At 40.7% G+C, this 19167-nt stretch overlaps 1 protein-coding gene across 2 annotated transcripts in view; it reads left to right on the plus strand.

Moving 5' to 3' along the window:
• The window catches only part of ZNRF2 (zinc and ring finger 2), a 59904-nt gene extending 44118 nt beyond the window's left edge, over positions 1–15786 (plus strand). Inside the window, exons 3-6 of one of the 2 annotated variants that reach the window (XR_007904759.1) lie at positions 8029–8134; positions 8852–8929; positions 10059–12640; positions 12671–15786. Coding sequence is in view for 1 of the 2 variants with exons in the window: in XM_051789048.1 (XP_051645008.1) it covers positions 8029–8134; positions 8852–8909 (164 nt within the window). In the remaining variant the exon portion in view is untranslated. Of the gene's footprint in view, positions 1–8028; positions 8135–8851; positions 8930–10058 lie in introns of both variants that reach the window. The other variant, XM_051789048.1, reaches the window with a different exon arrangement.
• Positions 15787–19167: the final 3381 nt, after the last annotated feature.

A 19167-nucleotide genomic window follows, 5' to 3' on the forward strand; every position in this document is an offset into this window, starting at 1 on the left:
GTGGTGTAAGATCCTCTTTGATGGTAAACTCAGCCTTGAGAAGTGTAAATCATTCTTACCTGATGGAGCCAAGGAGTACGCATTCCCCAAGTGATACTTTCTTACGCTGTTTCCTAAGGTATCTTATTTTGCTGCTGTTTTGTTTCTTGTGGGTTTGCCCCTTTACATGCTGCTTTTAACTCCTGACATTCAAGATTAATTCCCGATAACCTGAGAGGTCATGTAATAATGATGAAAAATCAAGAAAACAACCTGAAGACAGCTTCTTTATTCCATGTGTTGCAATAAGCAGCTTTCTTTCAGAAAGCACGTGTTGGGGTACACCATTCGTGATGGAGTTTCACGGTGGAGCACTAGTTTGGTACTGCTGCATTCAAGACTTTTTCTCCCAGTTGCCTCCTGATGAGACAGTATTTAGAGGTGTTATCATTTCCTAGGAGTAATGTTTCCGAAGGGAGAGGAGGAACAAAACACAGCATGCCAAGGAAGACTATTCAAGAACAGGGTATCCCTTGGGTCATTCAAAACACAAATATACATCAGTTCAGTTGGAATGGGGACTTAGTACGGAATGGGTAAGGCTGACACACAGTGTCTTTGCATCATGTTCTGGAGGACAAGACTATTTATTTGTGGTTAATTTATGAACAGGTGCAGCTCTTTGGCCTGTATCTAGACTAAAACTTGACAATTTAAGGACATGGTACTTACAAATGTGATGGATGAAACTTATCTTTAGAAGTCAGTGCAACAGGAGAAAGTTGTTTAGCTATCTTGAAAAGATTTAATGTCTAAGGGCATCTCAAACTGCAAGCAAACCTAGTAACAGAAGTTGGAAAGACTGTAGCTTAAGCAGAAGTTTCAGAGTCAATCAGATAACTGTACTGAGAGCAAATCTTGAATCACTGTGGAAATGTATAGACACCCTGGCAATAAATCTCAAGACAGGAGCACAAAGATGTTTCATGTCTAATTGGGCTGATAAAATTTATCTTGTATGAATACCTAATTCACCCCAACACTTTCAACCAGCAGTACAAATATGGACTGAGAAAGCTGTTACACTGATCCAAACAGCATAGGAGTGGCTGTGGATGTTGTTGCTTGGAAGCAAGGAGTTTTATTTCACTGACTACCTGGCCTTTTTTCAAAGCCTAGCTTTTCACTGCGAGTCCTGGGATGCAAACATGGCTTTGTCTAAGACCAAGGTATCTTAATTGGACATTGTATTAAAGCTGTGTTATTTAAACTTGGGGTTTAATTTTCTATTCCCCTCCCCCCTGAACTGTAGCTTGTATTGACTCTATGTATCATACAGTTGCAGATAGATTTCCATTGTGGCCACTGAAGCAAAACTTCTTTGTGAAAGAACTGTTTTCCTCAGTGCACAAATCCTTCTCCCCTCTATATTAATTAGCTACCTGGATGCATTTGTAAACTAGACTGTTTTATACTAATCCTGCTCCCTGAAATGTATTTCTGTCACTACTATGTCAGTTTCTGTCTTTATTCGACAAGAAATGAGTGCTTTTTTCCACCATACACCTGATCATTATCTGTGAACAGGAAGTCTCTAGCTGTTTCTCAGAATTCGCTGCTGAAAGCTGAGAATGTCCCATGAAAATCTGAATCCAGTTCTTCAAATGTGGGTTATCTGAGAAACAGTTACACTTCTGCAGCCACTTCCTTCTAGCTCAGCCTGGTGTTGTGATACAAGTGTTGCCTCTTAGGTCTTATTCTGTAAATATTTTTCTTGTGCGACTTTCACTTTGCTGTGTACTTCCTCCCCTTTGCTTTTGTGTTTTAAGAAGAGGGAGAACCAAAGACTGTAGGCAACCTTTGCACAGGAAGTCTTTCATGATGGGTGTCTGTTTGTATATAGCTTTCTCAGTCTTGAACCAACTCTGAGCAAGGTGAGAGGGAAGGGGAGAACAAGGGTAACGCTTGGACTCTTGAGTAGGAAATTGTAACAGGCTACCATGTGACAAGGGGTGAAGAGTGAGATGCCAAACAACATCATCACCAACAATTCATCAAATGCTTTGTCAGTATTTGATGAAGTGTCACATTTGTTGTAGCTGACTAGTTTGTTTTACAGATGTTAAGTTTTTGTGTATTGTGGTGGGAAAGATGTTTTTGGCTTGCTTAAATTCTATGTATTACCACATGAGTCATGAAATGGTGTTATTGTGCCTCTCAGGAGCGCACAAAAAGTTGCAACCTGTGCTTGTTTGATTAGCACAATGGTGTTAGTTTTTTTTCAGCAGCATAAAAGAGAATTTGGATTGAAGTTATTCAGGACAGCTGAATACTCAACTTTGTGGTGTTGTGAATCCTGAAAACTGCTTAACTGTGGTACAAGTGAAAACACTAGATGTTGAAAATCTTCCCTTTTACATCTAATTTAGAGGAGCTGGCTTGTATTAGAACAACAAGAAATGTTTTTAGTCAGAAATCCACTGCTTCTTCAGAAGGTGTGTTCCTTGCTGAGGGCAGTGCAAGTTTAACTTCTGCCTGTGAAGGTACAATCTTCCTTGGTGAACCAAGCCGATGGCTTTAGCTCTACCTTGCTTGGTCTACTGACTGACACTGTAGCTGGGAAAGCTGAGTGGCAAAATAAGCATCTGCAGTGACAACTGCATGATCTTTTTCCTGCTATTGAGAGCTCTGAGCACTAAAGAATCAGCTCTCCTTCAGTGTTTATCTGCCTCAACTTTTGAGCAGCAGCGGATGGCTGACCTGGTCATCCAAGAATGACCCCTAGCGAATCAAGAGTGTTCCTCTTGTGGCAGTCAGAATTCTGAAAGACAGTTGGAATGTCAAAGAAGTTGCTTGCTCTCCTAGTGCTTAGGATGGACTGGAAAAGCAGCATTTGCTTGCAGCCAATACTGGTTTGCAAAGACAGCTACTGAGCTACATGAAAGAAACATCCTGCATAACAGTTTTCCTTCCATTCCATTGTCTACTTCTCCAAGGATATTAACCCTGTACAAGAAGGCTGTCCATCAGATAATAGCTAATAATATTATTCTTTCTCCTTTCTCCAGTGGTTGCATTACAACAGTAAGTTAAATAAGATGTTGGAGAATAGGAGGAGTGGTAGAAAATATGGGTCTCGAGACAGTGATATTTTGGGGGAAATGAGTGTGAAGAGGAGGAAAGTGTAGTAGGAGATGGCTGGAAAGAAATGGAGAGGGGAAAAAAACAGATGCAGCAGAAGCCAGGAAGATTTAGTAAATCAAGTCAGTGACATCTAACAAGAATGTGTTAATCACATACACACATGCTTGCTGGCTACTGAATAGTAGGATACGTGTGGAACATGCAGATTCTCCTTGACTACTTGTGATATCAGTAAAAATGTAGAATAAATTCTGCAATATGGGTGAATTTATGCTATACTTGTGAACATGTTGGCTATTAGTCTTGAGCTCTACATACTCCATTTAAAAACAAGCAAAGACAGTCTCTAGTACTTTACTAAGACAGTTTTTAGTAATCAGCTTCAAAAATTAATGAATGTGTAACAGATACATGGTAATATGTACCATTTAATGAAACTTCATCAATATTTTTTAACCTCTTATGGCTTTTGTTTTACCAGTTTTAGTTCTGATAAGATACTGTTCCAAAGGTGTTTCAGTTCGGTTTCTGTTGAATTCCCGAAGGGGTGGACTCCTGTGGTGCCCTTCACTGTTAAGCTAGTTATGGTGGCAGCTTCCATGGGCATTTAATGTTTTAAATTTTAATAAAAATGCATGTATTTTGAAAAAAATTTTATTTGATTAGGTCGGAGATGTTTCTAACTTGGTCTTCTGTTTCCAATGAATACCTAGAGAAAAATAAAATACTGCAGCTATAAAGTGATATCTCCCCAAATACTGTCAACATCTCCATGATTTGTGACTTGGTGTTTCTTGAGCCTAGGGCTATATCTGTGTTTTAAAAGGAAAAACAGAAAGCAGGAGCACAGATTTTAATGACTCATTCCATAAGGTATGTATTGCATGTGCTTTTGCAGTCCTCAGTTTAAAGACAATTTAATCACAGACATTGCCTATAATCCTAACCATGGCTGAGTTAATGGCTTTTTTAATTGTTGGACATATTTTCAAAAGTTATAGAAAAAGTTTTTAATTGTTAAAGTATGTGTAAATTTGCCAAGATGATTGTATTTTAATTCAGTACTACCTATTTTGCTATAAATGCAGGAGTGGAGTAGAATTTATTTTCCACTGAAGGTAAAAGCAGAATTTCAGGAGGAAAAAACACTGACAACCAGAAGTTAAAACAGTAGTAGTAGTAACTAGAGATAGAGGAGGGGAGGGAGAAGTACTTGAGCAGACTCAGGAGGGAAATACTATGCTCTTTTGCCAGATTTCGTCTTTGACACCAGTTTTTGGCTAGTGTGTACTTGTTCAAGTAGCTGGGAAGGCGGAGGAGTGTTTATCTCCTATTTGGTACAAGGCAGATGGATGTGGAGGTGTGGTATTTGTGTATGTACCCACATGTGGGTGAAATGGAAAAATGCTTGTTTCCTCTTCCCACTTCCATTTAGGTAGTACACTGATATAAATGTTTTAATCATAACATTGATGAAATTTTGAACTGTTTCACTGGTTTTTCTTTTGGTTTTTGTTTGGTTGGTTTGTTTTTTTAAGAGAAAAAGGAAGAAATAATGTGTAGCTGCTGAATCACTCCGCTGAAGGAAAAGATGAAAACAAAAAAACTGTTCAGACTGCAGTGGTTCTGTGCAAAATGATTTACAGATTTTTCTGTAACAGATATGTTTAAGAGTCATTGTTAAATGGCCCTTAAACTGACTTCCATCTGACACAAACCAGTGTTGATACAGGAGTGTGAAATAAATACAGAACAAATTCTGACCAGATCCAGGTCTAACAGGATTATTCACTCCTCTTTCTTTATCTGAACTGATGATCTGAATCACCTAAAATGGTCAAAAGGTAGCAGACCCAAAGTGTCATAGGTCCATGAAAGATTTGATTTTGCTGTCGTTGCTCTACATATGTAATTAATTATGAGCTTAATTACATGGATTTGGAGTCTGCTAATAGGTAGTGCCAAGTTACATGTGGACATTTATAGCAGTTGGGTGTTTGGTAGTCATTCCTTCAGTATTTATGCACAAGAGCCTAGCAGGATTAATAAGGTTAACATAAGAACTAGGGAATGCTGACTCCTCATTATTCCAGAGGAAGAGGAGCATTGAAACCTGTTAACAAAATCTCTTTTGCAGGGGTGGCAGAACTCCACCGTGTTTCTGAGGCCCAGTCCATGCCAGCCGTCATCAGCGTTCATACCAACTCCCCCTGGCGTGACTAGGCAAAGCCCAGTGTGTGCCTGGTGGCTCATCCCAGTCGGAAAGCCTGGGGTGAAGCCAGGGAGGGCAGCAAGCTGTTTGCCAGGGACTTGGGCAGTAGGGCCAGTATTGGCAAGAGGGAGAGTACAGGAATACTGGAGGGAAAATAAAAGGAGTGTCAGACACTTGCGCCAGGGCTGGTGGGAGATACAAATGTTTAAGTTGGCATGGTGCCCTAACGTTAGCCAAAGGTGCAGAACATTGTTAAATTGCTCAGCGGGAGTTCAGACCCGAGTGTTGTGCAATCTGGGGAGCGCAGGATAAGCCAGACGTGTACAATAGAGAATGATGGGAAAGCAGTTCACACGAGTGCTTCATTTTATGAACTGTATTTTTATCAGACAGCTTTTTAATTTCTGCTATCAAAGCTTGACTAAATGCTTCCCTCTCAAGAGTGCTGAGGGAGCAAGGCTGGGGTTTAATACACTGGATGTATCTTAGGGCCGTTTTGTTTTAGGTAGGAGTTGCTGATCTGATAAAGGGACTCCACGGAAAAAACCTGCTTTTATTAAGTATGCTTTGTGTACATGATACATGCTTGCATTATTAATGGTGCTGCTTCCTGCAGCCTAACTGTGGGAAGAAAGCAGATCTACCCATAGGACTTTTGGCGAAGTTCTTATGCAAAGAGGCGGTCTAGGAGGGTAGTGTCTGAGAGCCTCAGGCAAAGATTAATATCTCTGTAGCAGGACAATGCTGTCTGGAGAGTATGTGCCTCCTGGTGTCAGAGATTGGAATATCTTTTTATTAAAAAACAAAACAAAACCAACCAAAAAAACCCAACAGCCACCAAAAAACAACCTTAAGAAAGTATTTATCCCAAGCACCCTCTTCTGGGCAAGTTGACAGAGTTCTTAAAATCTTTTGTATTGTTTTAAATTACTTTGTCTCTGAAGTATCTCTAATGTTCTCAGAAGCTTAGAGCTTCTGATAGAACAACAGAAGCAATTTTTTAATACAATGCCTTCTAATAATGTTACCACATTGAAATACATTTTTTAAATTTTCTTCGTTATTTTGTTTTGAATATTCTTCTTTATAACAGTTCACTTCATGTTATATATTTTTCACAACTCCTCAGGAAGGTGGCATTATATGGTGTTTTTAGCATAACTAATTAATATAGCAGAGACTGAAATAAGCACTGTTTTAGAAACCCAAGCGCCTGCAAGACAACTTGCTGTCATTTAATGGAAACCATGTAGACCTAATTTCCTCTCATTTTTTTTGCTACCATGATAGCTTTGTAGTTGTCTGTCATTTTCTGTGTTTGGAAAGCCAGTGGTGAGTATTGGAGCCACTGGAGAGAACAGCATAGAGTGCTGGTTTCTCAGTCATGCCTGGAAACGGGTATTCTCCATAAACAGTCGCTTTAGGTGCTTTTGGTAAAGAAGGGGAACCTTTTCCCATGAAACTGTGGAAACTTGAACACGTGGGCTTTATTTTACCAAGTGTGCACCTTTCTAATTGTGCCAGGGACTGCATTGCCAGCTTGGTTGCTATGTGGTCCCGTGTTGGGAGTGCTCTGTGGGCTGTGTGAGGATGTGTGTAACTGGGACTTTTAATCTACTTCTGGCAAACAGGGCCTTACGTGATCTCCTGTTTTGTGTCATACTAAGACTGAATTCTGCATCCCACATTCTGGCTAAGAGAAGTGTCCAAGAGAGAAGGTTTTTATTAAAAATGATATGTTTTCCCAGAAATTTCTTTTCGAAAGCCAACTCTTTTGCATTCCTAGTAGCTTACTTTTTCCTCCTTTGTTAAGGGACTTGATAATGCTGCAAAAAATTCAGTGTCTTCAGGAGTTTAGGGTCATTGGAACCATACAGCACTGATCTTTCCCTGATGAAAATCTCCCATTCTTACAGCTAACAGTTGGATACTTTACACTGAGAAAAAGGTGGATGGGATGTAGAACTTGCTACATGGTGAGAAGAGGTGAAGGGTGTGAAATTATGAACAAGGCTGGTAAAAGAATGCCAGATGGGTTAGGAGAGTTAAAAAAAAAAAAAAAAGATAGACTAAGTGTTTAGAAGTTAGGAACAATTTTATCTAGTTACTTACCTACAGTGCCTTGTCCAGAGAAATGTTACATTCAGGCTTGAGCTTAGCCTCCATGTTGAAAACTGAGCATAAGGAAGAAAGTACAGCTAAGAAAAACCCACTTAGCATGAATCCTCAAAGCAGTCCTGGAGGCATTACATACCACCTGTATCCAGAACCCAATTTCTCCGATGTTCACCTCTTGGGGTTGGCAAACACAGTGTTTGTCTACTGTGGCTGTGTGGTTCAGAGCCTGTGAGATGGGTTATAGATCTGCCATCACAGCATAAACTCCAAAGGAATGCTGACTGTTGGTTATGGGTACCCTTTTTCTCCATATGGGTGTCTTCCTACAGGACTTCATTTTGAGCTATGGCAGTATTGTTCAGGCAAGAAATAGCATCATAGCCATATTGTAAATTGAGCTGCTAAGAGGTCTCTAATCATGAATCAGCTGGTGTGTCACTTAACTTTACCTTGACAGGACTTTCTGCAGAACAAGAAATACCTTTTTCTGTAGCTGTCCTTGATGTTCTGAATAAGGAACATTTTGCCTGTAGTAGCCTGCTTTTTAACCATTTCACTTTGTGCTCTTTCATCAGAGGATGTGCTGAGTAAAGATGCTGGGGAGTGTGCAATATGCCTGGAAGAGCTGCAGCAAGGAGATACTATAGCACGGCTGCCTTGCCTCTGCATATATCATAAAGGGCAAGTATTCCTTGGGGTGGATATAAAATATGAGAAGGTTGCATTTACTGGGTAACTCCTTAAGGGGCGCTTGAAGGAGCTTTAAAACTTAGTTGCTTTTTACATTTAAAAACAAACAACAACGAAACGACAGCAGCAACCCTAAAGAGGTTTTTTAAATTACATCTCTCTGCATGTTCACCATGTATTTGAAGTTATTTTTCCCTGCTATAATTCTTGCAAAATCATTCTTGCAAAATCACCTGTATGGGGAAGGAGTGCACATCATGGCTGAGGAGCTTAGTGTGCTTGTTTTGTCAAATGCTAATAGATGTGGGCAGGGAGGAGGGGGAATGCTTTTTAAACCTGTTTCATATTTTGTTTTCACAAGTGTCTGTAACTACGAGAAGTAAAATGTCAATAAATTATATCAGCAAAATGATAATGTTAATAGTGAAGTAACCTGTGTAAAAAAGCTGGATAGCAACTCGTAAAATGCTTCCTGAGAAAATTTTAACACTTAAGAAATTTAGTTTTTCAACAGTGTTTAATATCTAAATATTATTGTGGTTTGGGGTTATTAATTTTTCCAATTATGGGTGTGTATGATACACTTTGTATAATATAAAATCCTACTAGTCATTGAAATTACGCAAAACCAATTTATATTCATATGTTACTGCTAAATGTTTCTGATATTCATGTCAATTGTTTTCATTTTTGTTTTGTATCCAACAGCTGCATAGATGAATGGTTTGAAGTAAATCGATCTTGCCCTGAGCATCCATCTGATTAAGACAAGATTCATGTTTTTAGGTAATGTTTATTTTTAGACATGTACATTTCAACAATAAATGTCTTGATTATCTGGAGTAACTCTATGCTAATTTTTTTTTCATTTGTGAATTTGCTACTGTGTCTCAGAACTGTAATATTAATCAGTAAGCATTGACATGTATTGCAATATAGGTAAAAGGTTTCTGCATCCTACCATGGTATGGTCTGAAATATTGTGTTCCAGTTTTAGTACTGGAAAGCGGCAAGTAATGGCAATTTAAAGCTTTAACCATTAACTTCTAAAGAATATTTTTCCATGGAAATGAAACAAAATCAAAATAATATAATTGTGTAATTTTGGATTGTTTCATGAGTACTGGCATTTATTTCTGACACGAAGCTTTGGAATCATATGGAAAAGTTAAAACTAGATATTTTCAGAACTGCTTTCATGTTAATGCATTCCAGAATGTTTAAAATATGTAAATAAATAAAAAATGTTGACCTGTTTCTATCCATCCCATCTCACAGAGGTTCACGTATTTCCAGCTTATGTTTTGTTTTAATGATTGCAGATCTGCAATCAGTGTCAAAACTTTAAAGGATAGGTTTATTCTTTTTGCTGACTAGCTCAAAAACTTTATCTTACATTAAACCCCTAAGCGTTGCAAAACACACTAACAATCATCATAATTCTTAGAGACATAGAGATATCTGAAATTCTAACTGGTGTCTGAGGGTTTGGTTTTGTTGTTCTGAGGGAAACTGGCATTTATTTGTGCATTTATTTCATGTTGCTTCATGAGTCTTTGTTGCAGGGGTAGCAGAGAAAACCTGAAGGAAGGTATCCTGCTACAGGGATATTTGTTTTAATCTCAGGGCAATGTTAGCCAAAATTAATAAACAAATGCATTTCCTATATTGCCCCCAACTACTGACTGTGGCAGAAACCTACATGCTGTTCATGAATGCCTTTGTCTCTGTACATGCTCATGGGTGTCTAACCTCATATTAAATTCTATTTGCTTTGTTTACAGCAGAGATGATGATAACTAGGGGCTTAGGAAAAAAGGGAAGGAAAACACGGTGGTTGTACTCATGCTGTTTGAGTGTGTTCTGTACTGAAATAGCTGAAATGATGGTACTTTGTCTTCTGCTTTTCCAACAGCTGCTTCCACTGATCAGAAAACATAGGAGATGTGAGGTTCCCTTGCTGAACACAGCATGCCTGGCTTGAGACTTAGAGTTCTTTGTGGCTGAAAAAGGCAAAGATGGACAATGACATGGAAAAAACATTGCAGACACCAGTTACTTGCCAGTAGTGCTCAGTATACCAAACACTCATGCAAAGGACATACAGGGATTTTGAAAATGCTGCACATCCTGTAACAATCGACTCCCCACAGACATTACTGACGCTATTTTGTATCGAAGGCCAAAGTTCCTAATTTCAGCCTAACTTCTGGTTCTGTGAAGAAGCGAGTTATTGGACGTTTCCTACTGCCTCGAGTGGAAGCGGAGATGTTCGATACGTGCTGTCTGAGACCCTTGCAGGAGGATGGCCCCAGATTTGAGTGGGAACGTTTTCACCTTCTCGTTGGCTGAAGAATAGTAAATGGCAAACTAAATAAATTCTAATAGTGTGACCTTAATTTACTGAATTCACACCCGGTTTTATGTTCTTCACTTTTTTCAAGAACAGAAAACATAAACTGCTCTGCGTAGGAATATTTCAAAATTTTGTAACTAAACCTTTGTCACAATGCAGTCCAAAGAGTAAAACCAAGACAGGTAACTAATTTATATTGATCAAGCTATAGAGATTGTTGAGATCTGCACATTGTATTGCTATTTAAGTAACTAAAACATCTCTTTTACTGCTTGTGAGTAAAAACTACAAAAAAAAAATGCAGCAAAGCAAAATCTTACAGCTATGCAACTTTTTTTAAAATAGGAAAAAGAAAAGAATTACCAATTTTAAGTGCTGCCAGTTAAGGTAATTTGTTTAACGGGTATTTTTTTAAAGATGTTTCAGGTAATTATTTTATTGTACTACTCTCATCTCCAGGCTGCCTCCTGAGGTGTAAATGAATAACTGCAAATGTGGGCACAGCGAGAGGTTTTTATAGGCACAGGCGAGAGAACATCGAGGTGGGATTTGTGTTTAATTTTTAAAACATGCACAAGTTCATGTTTCCTTGTTTGAATGTTTTTTTGGTGGCAGGATCTGTAGTACTTTGCATCTAAACCCTCGGTCTCTTCATGTGGAGACCAGCATTTGACAGTGTGGTTTGTTTTGGTTATTTTTTTTTTTTAATGCATCTGCATTTGTTTAATTTATTATTATTTTACTGTATTATATTGTTATAACCAAGGCTCCACGAAACACAGGATGTCTCTGGGTGCGTACATCAAGTAAAACTGTGTATAAATATTAGTTCCCGTAAAGTATCACAGTTAAAATAAAAGAAGACAGAGAAAAAAAGACAATAAACTGGAACAGATATCAGGGCTTAGAAGCATACTTTTTATATTGAGAATTAATTGTAGTGGTTTCTGAATTTCACAGCACAGGGAAGAGTTTATGAATATTTATTAGCAACAGCATTCATAGTGAGTTTCAATAGTTAAAATAAGTTGCACAATACTTCAAACATTTTTCTTGTACATAAATAATTCTGGTTTTCTTTTTTTTGTTTAAGTACACATTTCTCTCTGTTGCTACTGTGATTCATATCAAAAAGGGCAAAGAACAGGAGCAACTGCTGCTATCTGGAGAACAAGTGCAGTGCGTGTTCTTAAACTCTCCCATCTTGCTTGAAGAGCAGTTCTTCCCTGGATAACATTTTCTCCTGAATGTTGCTCTGTAAAATGCCTTTGTTATGCTGCAAATCTAAAGGAGTCCAAACTAGGTAATTGTCATAGTTGCCAGTGCAGTTTCTACATTTATGGGCTTGCATCACTGGTTTCAGCGGAACCTGTAACTATGGGGCCCTGTTGTATTCTCTTTTTCAGTGGGAGCAGAATCATTTTGTCACACGTTCAATTCCGTAGTCACATCAAATGTACAGTTGTTCCCTGTAAAGAGCCCTTTCTCAACAAGAATATTTGTGTTGCCTTGTATTATCTTGGGGAAGGGAGGGAGGGGATGAGGAATTACAGCACCTGTTATACTCAAATAGTGGTGTTGCCTGCAGGCCCACTTTTTCAATGTTTTAAATTCCTGATACCTTCTGAAAGTAAAACTTTTGCATTTGCATTGATTTAATGTTTACTGTTGGCTTTATGCCTACAGAAACCTGTAGCAATGTAAAGGGGTAGGTAAGTGTTTTGATGTCCTGGGCTCTGAGGTCATAGATAGCCTTTGGCTTGGGGATTAAGTAGGTAAATATTATAAACATGAATCTGTTTACAACTTGAGCTCAGTTTTGGTAGTTCGTGGTAGTAGCTGATTTAAAGACCCAGCCATTATCACTGTTGTCCCATGTTTAGGAACAGTGTTAGAAAAGCATGCCACAAGCCAATGCACTGCGCGTGGTTTTGCAGGCAAGAGTCCATCGCTACTTCCATCAGCACAGTAGAGCAGCAATACCTTGGATTATTTGAGGAACTGACGTGAGGTCAGCCTTAGTTTGACATTCTTGGTATCCATGAATCTCTTCTGAAAGACTATGGGGGGTTTTCTTGTATCAAAACCTGTAATAGAGACCAAGCCTAGAATGACCCTGGAAGCATGGCAGTGATGCTTGGGTTTGAAAACACCTGTGGAAACTCACCTAGGTAAGCTTTCTGTCACCATCAGTGGCTGATGACTATGCTGTAGGCATAGCTCTAGTCTTAGGCAACACCTTCAGTTTGAAAACATCCTCACAGGGGTGCTGAGTCACTGCTTCAGAAGGGGAAAATAAACCACCAAACAATTCCTGTGTCTTGATCAAGGAAAACCACACTTGTCCACAAGAAGCAATAACTTATATTATGGTGCGATATGCTTCTTTGCCTGTAAATATCTTGAGATTGCCAATTCTGTGCTGTTTCAGAGTATTTTTCTGTCATCTGGCCTATATCTTCCCTAAGTATGTAAAGGTGTGAAATAATTCCCATACTCAGGTCTGCCATAAACATGCTGCTTGCCAGCAGGGGAAGAGTAGACTCGACACTGTCTTGAAATGTGAGATTTTTCTGAACTTGTAACATACCCATGTCTCTTCAGTAGCAACTTGTGTTTTGAAGTTCATAGTGGAGGTGGCTGTGAGTTGAATTGTATATAACCATATCCCTACAATACCAAGAGAGTCACACTACTGTTGGCACAGGGCACCCTTTGTCCTATCTCTTATGAGTCAGTATATCTATAATAACACTTCCCTTTTAAAGGAAGTAGCTAATTTTCTTTCAGCGTGTGGATTCAATGATGAGTTCAGTGGGATGTAAAAGCAAAAATACAAAGCACACCACAAATTTTTGATATTTTATTTTTGGGAGGAATAAGGCCAAAACCAGATGGTCTTATTTGTAGTCAAGGTAGCTGTCATATTCAAGGTTAAGTGTACTGCGGTATTTTGAAAGGGACAACATATAGGTGATGTACAAAAACTTGAGTATGTACTTTTGACCTTGGTTTTTTTCCTTGCTCCCCCTCTTTTATGATGTAAAGGGGGCTTATGACTGAATGTCAAGATTCAGACATTCATCCTACTTCCTAATGTTAGGAGCATTGGCTTTTTAAGTCTTTCCTGAAAGGCTGGAGAGCTGGTAAAATGGACTCCCAGAAGACTAAAATCTCAACAAATATGAGAAAGATAATTTTTATTCAGAAATGTGGATATTTGGTGTTTCTGGATGGTTAATGTCTAATACATAAGATGTGCTTATGGATGCTTTTGGCATGCTGCCTTTTCCATGTGTGGGCTTCAGAAACTTGCTCCATTTCTTCTGTGTTCCACCAAAAGCAAGGAACTTGGTGGTTGAATATTACTATTCTCTCTACAGAAACAGCAGCAAAACATATTGGTACAAGCCATGATCTCTCTGAATTTCTGTGGATTTTAGCTGCTTTCCCACACTGAAAGAGAACATTCTTATGCAAATTTGGTATTGCTTTGTATCTTCTAATTTTGCTGGGAGTTTCCTGCTGAGAGACTCCCATATACCTGGGAATGCAGAAATGCTGCTATGGGATCTTCCAGCTCACCTTTGCCAGTGGAGGATTATCTCATTTTTTGATGAGTGCTATATTTTATGATTTACTTTCCACCCTTCCAGGCTTAAAAATCATTTTAGTATCAATTTCTTCTCTTCTTAGCTGAAGACACGTTATATTTTAGGCCATATTCCCTCAGTCTTTGGACAGGCTTTCCACTGGCATCAGCAAACATAATGTAAGAGGTTGTAACTGGAAGGGGAGGCTTGTTATGGGTTTCCTACAATCCAGCCAAATATGATTTTTTCATGCAACTCGTGCTGCTTAACTTTTTGTCATTCAAAACATTCTGTGTGAGCAGGTCACGACAGAACTGTGTCCAGGATTTGTTTCCTGAATGTAAAATTCTTGATGTTTCTGTTTCTATATAAATTAACCTGCTTGTAAAATCAAGTTGAAGATGTTGTAGCCTGTTGGGGGTTGAAAAATCCAACCCAGTCCTTACTCTCAGATTGCATTTGGTTATCGTACTACACATTGTAGGCTAGCTTCCCAAGCTGCTGTAAAGTCATGTCTCAATTACTACATCAGAGCTGATGATGGGATAAGCTGTAAAATGACCTCACGGTGGGGCATTATTAGTTGTTGAAGACTTGCTCAGGTAAACTACTGTAGGAATATCCTGCACCTGAAAAAGGTTGGACTTCATTCTGGTTTTGATCTAATAAGTTGCCAGTGTACAAGAAGTAGAAGGCAGCCAGCCCACTAGCTGATCTTTCTGGCAGCTTTTAATCTATGTGTGTTTGTCTGAGAGACTTTTGCCCTTGGGTGTGCTTTGGCAAAGATTTTGCAACAATAAATAGGATTTGCTCGATTCTGGCAGAATTTCAAATGTAAGTAACCCGACATTGCAGGAACATAATCTGTTGCTGAATCCAGTTCCTCTTGTTTTCCCTCAAATCTGTCCCTTTTATTGCTAATTTCTTCTATTTAGTAGTAAACACTTCTCAACATGACTGGTCACAAGCTCTCAAGGTGTGAAATGCTAAGAGGAAGAGACATCAAAGCTTGATTCTGTGCTCTACTTGTATATATTAAGATGAAGCCTGGAGTATTCGTTACCATACAGTCAAGAATTCTCCCCAGTGATATTGCCAAAACACTGTTACTTTCAAGGAAGAAGGGAGCTAACTTAGCTGTAGAGGGGATGCTTTAATGAACTACTTAAAATCTACTTGTAACAAAGTTTAAGAGCTCCAGTGTCACACTGACACAGTGGTGATCCAGGGTTAACCTTGTCACTTGATTGTGAATCTCATTCTGGCTCTTCCTAGCCTTTGGCAGGTGCCTGCTGGTAGGGAGCAGAGTGTGCATTCCCTTTCTTATATGCCTCTTCCTACAGAGCTAACCCTGCCCACAGCAAGTTAGAGGGAACTCCATGCTAGCTTCTGAAATGCCACCCGTATGTGCAGTGGTAATGGACAAGATATCTTCCTTCATTACCCAGAGCAGAAATTGGAATGTAATTTGCAATGTTTAATGTAAAACATGTTTGTTTGTTTTGTTCGGGTTTTTTTTAATTGAGCAGTATGATTGCAAGTTGACTTAAGTTCTTCTAAGGTACTCTTTTCAGTGGTTTGCCAGTACATAATCATGAATGAAAATATTTTTTTATTGATTTTTAGGTTGTATGTTTAACATTCCATTCATGTAAAATATGTACAAATATATGTAATAAATCTTTTGAAGCACAGTTTTCCTCACACTTTCAGGTGGTGGTTTTTGGGATTTTTTTTTTAGTATTAGTAAAAGAGGCACTGCTGTGGGACAGAGCTTCTGTATGTCTGTGCTGGAGACTGAGCTGAAGCAGAGGAAGGAAAAGCAATGCATGGTGTAGAGTCACAGCTAGAAAAGCTTGGTATGTCACCTGTCTGCAGTCCTGCAGGTAGGAGTGCAGACCCTCTGGGCCAGCCTCTGGCTCCTCCAAGTCCCTCTCACTCTTCGCCTATCCTGCAAGCAGTGATGTGACAGGCATGTATCCATCTGGCCAAGGACGATCTCAACAGAACAGAGCTGATGTAGCTCCTATTTTCCTGGAGTGGCTGGAGGCAAGATGTCTCTGGTTGATGTGTCTTCTGTTGATCTTCAGCAGATGTGATGGCCTTAAAGGTTAGCATACATTAGAGATGCCAGGTCAGAAGGTGGGGAATCTCATGGGTGGTTTCAAAAGAGAAAAAAAAATAGTGAGGAGAAGAGGCTAGCAAACAGCCCTTTCTCATCACCTGAGATCTGGGAAGATCCATCAGAGCATCAAGGTACCTTAATACACTCCTCTTTCCTTCAGTTTCCTCTACCCAAATACCACTCTCACTTCCTCCCAAAACACTTCATAGTTTCCTCTTTAAAACTGACTCCCTGCCAGCTTACCCATGGCTGGGCAGTGCATGGATTTCTTCATCCCCAATGGTCACCCAGACTGTCCTGTCTGTCCCTAAACAGTTGGGAGGAGGCTACTATAACAGGCTCCCACAGAGATGTGGTGCTGGAAGAGGGAATTTCTGCCCAGAGCCACTGCGGACTTTAAATCGTTCTCTCTGGCAAGGGTGGGGCACTGCTATGGCAACTGCCTGGAAGCTTTCTGCCGGGGCAGTGACTGCAGCTACCCAACGAGTCGGGTTGCCTCCAGCGCTGCCTGCAGCAGGGAGCTGGGGGTGTGAGAGACCTGGCCAGCTGCGTTATCACTTCAGATCTTCCTGCCTGCCCTGGCACCAGCTAAGGACCTGCAGTCCTTGTGCTAAAAGTACATGAGATGAGGACAGGAGTACAGATGAGCCATGTGGTTTTAGATAGTATACAGTGTAAGTCTCCTGCGGGGAGAGTGAGATTTTAACACCTCTCCACCTACGTTAGTTGTGAATGGATCTGCGGGTGCTTTTAACAAAACAAAAGCACATTTCACCAAGGTTATGTGGAGAACATGGGAGAAAATGAAAGGAGTTCACTCTCCGGGAGAGAAATGCCACCTCTTACGTTGGTGTGTTGCATCCCGACCCAACAGGGTGCTGGTCCAAGCCAGGGGGACTGTCAGTGATGCATGGATTTATGGCTCAGGTTTCTCTGGGTGTCCATCCTTGCTTGCTCCACTTTTGAGATAAGCCTTTTGGTGTGGCTGGGGGTAGCTGAATCCATTGCTAGAGCACAGTGACAATTGGACCATCACAATTCTCCCTGTGGGAGATGATAGTTTTAATGCATGAATTATTCAAATCTGCACTGAGAGACAGTTGGATGTAATTATTGAGGAACATGTTTGTATCTCTTGTTAGTGTAATTTTTTTTCCACTACCCCAACCCCCCCACCCTGATTGCCTTTTGGAAAGCCTGAATCCCTTCACTGCCAGTAATTTCTGTGTTTTTCTCCTCAGTCTTGAGCTGTATTATGGAAGAAATTGATAACCAGTTAGAGCCGAGTTTGGCTTTGCATCAGGAAAATCTGCTGGAAATCCTTCTAGTTCAGTAGGTACAGGATTTCATGTGTGAAATTTAAATTAGTGGCATCTGTTGGTATCATATTCTACCTTCCTGCCTACGGCTGGGATATGGGACATGCCACCTCTGCCCCAAATTGCTTGCCCCGCAGGGTGAACTGGGATGCTGTGCTGGCCCCAGGCTGTTCCTGGGAACTCTCAGCAATAGGTAGTGATGTTGCGTGTGTGTGTGTGTGTGTGTGTGTGTGTGTGTGTGTGTGTGTGTGTGTGTGTGTGTGTGTGTGTGTGTGTGTGTCTAACTCCAGCTACCACACGCTGTTGTTTGTCCATGTCCACTTCTGGATGCTGCACTGCTTTCAACAGGAAGGGGAACACAATACACAGCCTGCGGCAAAGAGAGCAGGGAGGGGGTAAGAGTCCCCTGCAGCAGCTAGAGCTGAACGGGGAAGTTTTCTCCCCTTGGCTTTTGACTGCGCTGTGCTGGAAGGTCTTGTTCTCCTCCTGAGGCTATGACACCTGAGCACTGTCTGTGCCTGGGGAGGTGCAGGCTGGAGCTTGCTGGTGTCTGCAAACATCCCCTCTGCGTATTTATTGAGTAGAGGAGGTTCCCAGCTCCTTCCACCCTGCAGGGAGAGGGATGTCTGTGTCCAAAAAAGCCAGGCAAGGCTGTCAGTACACTGCTCGTGAGGTGCTGTGCAGCTTGTGCCTGCTGTCTCCTCACCAGCCAGCCACTGGACAACAAGGAGCCTTAGCAAAAGCCAAGTGAGATGGAGTTTTCCAGTCCTCATTTAATAAAGCATCTGTTTTCTGAGGGGAATGAGATCAGGGATGCATGGAGGCAGGGAGGAGGGTTTGACATAAATAAATAATTGCATAAAACCCATCCTCAGTTGACGCAAGATGACTCACTCCTCGTAAAGGCAGGAGCGTAGAGAAGGCAGATCGCAAGCACAGGAACGTGTCCTCAGCTAGCTCGGTCGAAACTGCAGGTGCTTGGTACCTCTGCATTTGGCCCGTTATCTTTTGAGTCATGTTTTGTGCTGAGCTTCTGCCCTACTTTCGTTTTCACCCTGTTTACAGATTTCTTTGTTTGAACCTGTGTTTAAATTTTAACAAAACCTCCCTCCCCGCCCTTCCCGTCCTAGTTGCTTCTTTAAGCCAGCTTCAAACAGCAGGAAAAGCAAACAAACTCTGCTGAGCCCCATCAGGCTTTGTCACCGAGGAGAACAACCACCGTGGGGCTGTTTCCCCATCTGGTGGTGGGGTTTCCTCACTTGATTCCTGCCTCAGCGGACCCAGGTGTCTTCTAAAGGGAGCAGTTTTCCTCTTCACAAGTCACCCGGGCCAGGATTAACATCTGCTAAACTCAGGATTAAAGAATCTGGCAGGTAATGGGAGCATGAAAGCTTGACAGCTTCATTTGCTCCAGTCCGTGAGGTTCAACTCTCCCAGCTTGCGAGGCTTTAGCAGATAATTAAGTTGCTGCCTTCAGTGTATCAGATGAATACCTGGATACAAGAGGTTGGGCATAATTTATTTGTTTGCAAAGGGTTTTCTGGAGCTGGAACTCTAGCTCTCTGCCCCATGGGAGCAAAGGGGATGCTTCCACACCAGGGCTGGTTTGTTCTTGGGCACAGCCACTTGCT

The sequence above is a fragment of the Manacus candei genome, unplaced genomic scaffold (assembly GCF_025592945.1).
Source record: "Manacus candei isolate 608988 ecotype Guabito, Panama unplaced genomic scaffold, ASM2559294v1 h1tg000026l, whole genome shotgun sequence".
NCBI lineage: Eukaryota > Metazoa > Chordata > Aves > Passeriformes > Pipridae > Manacus > Manacus candei.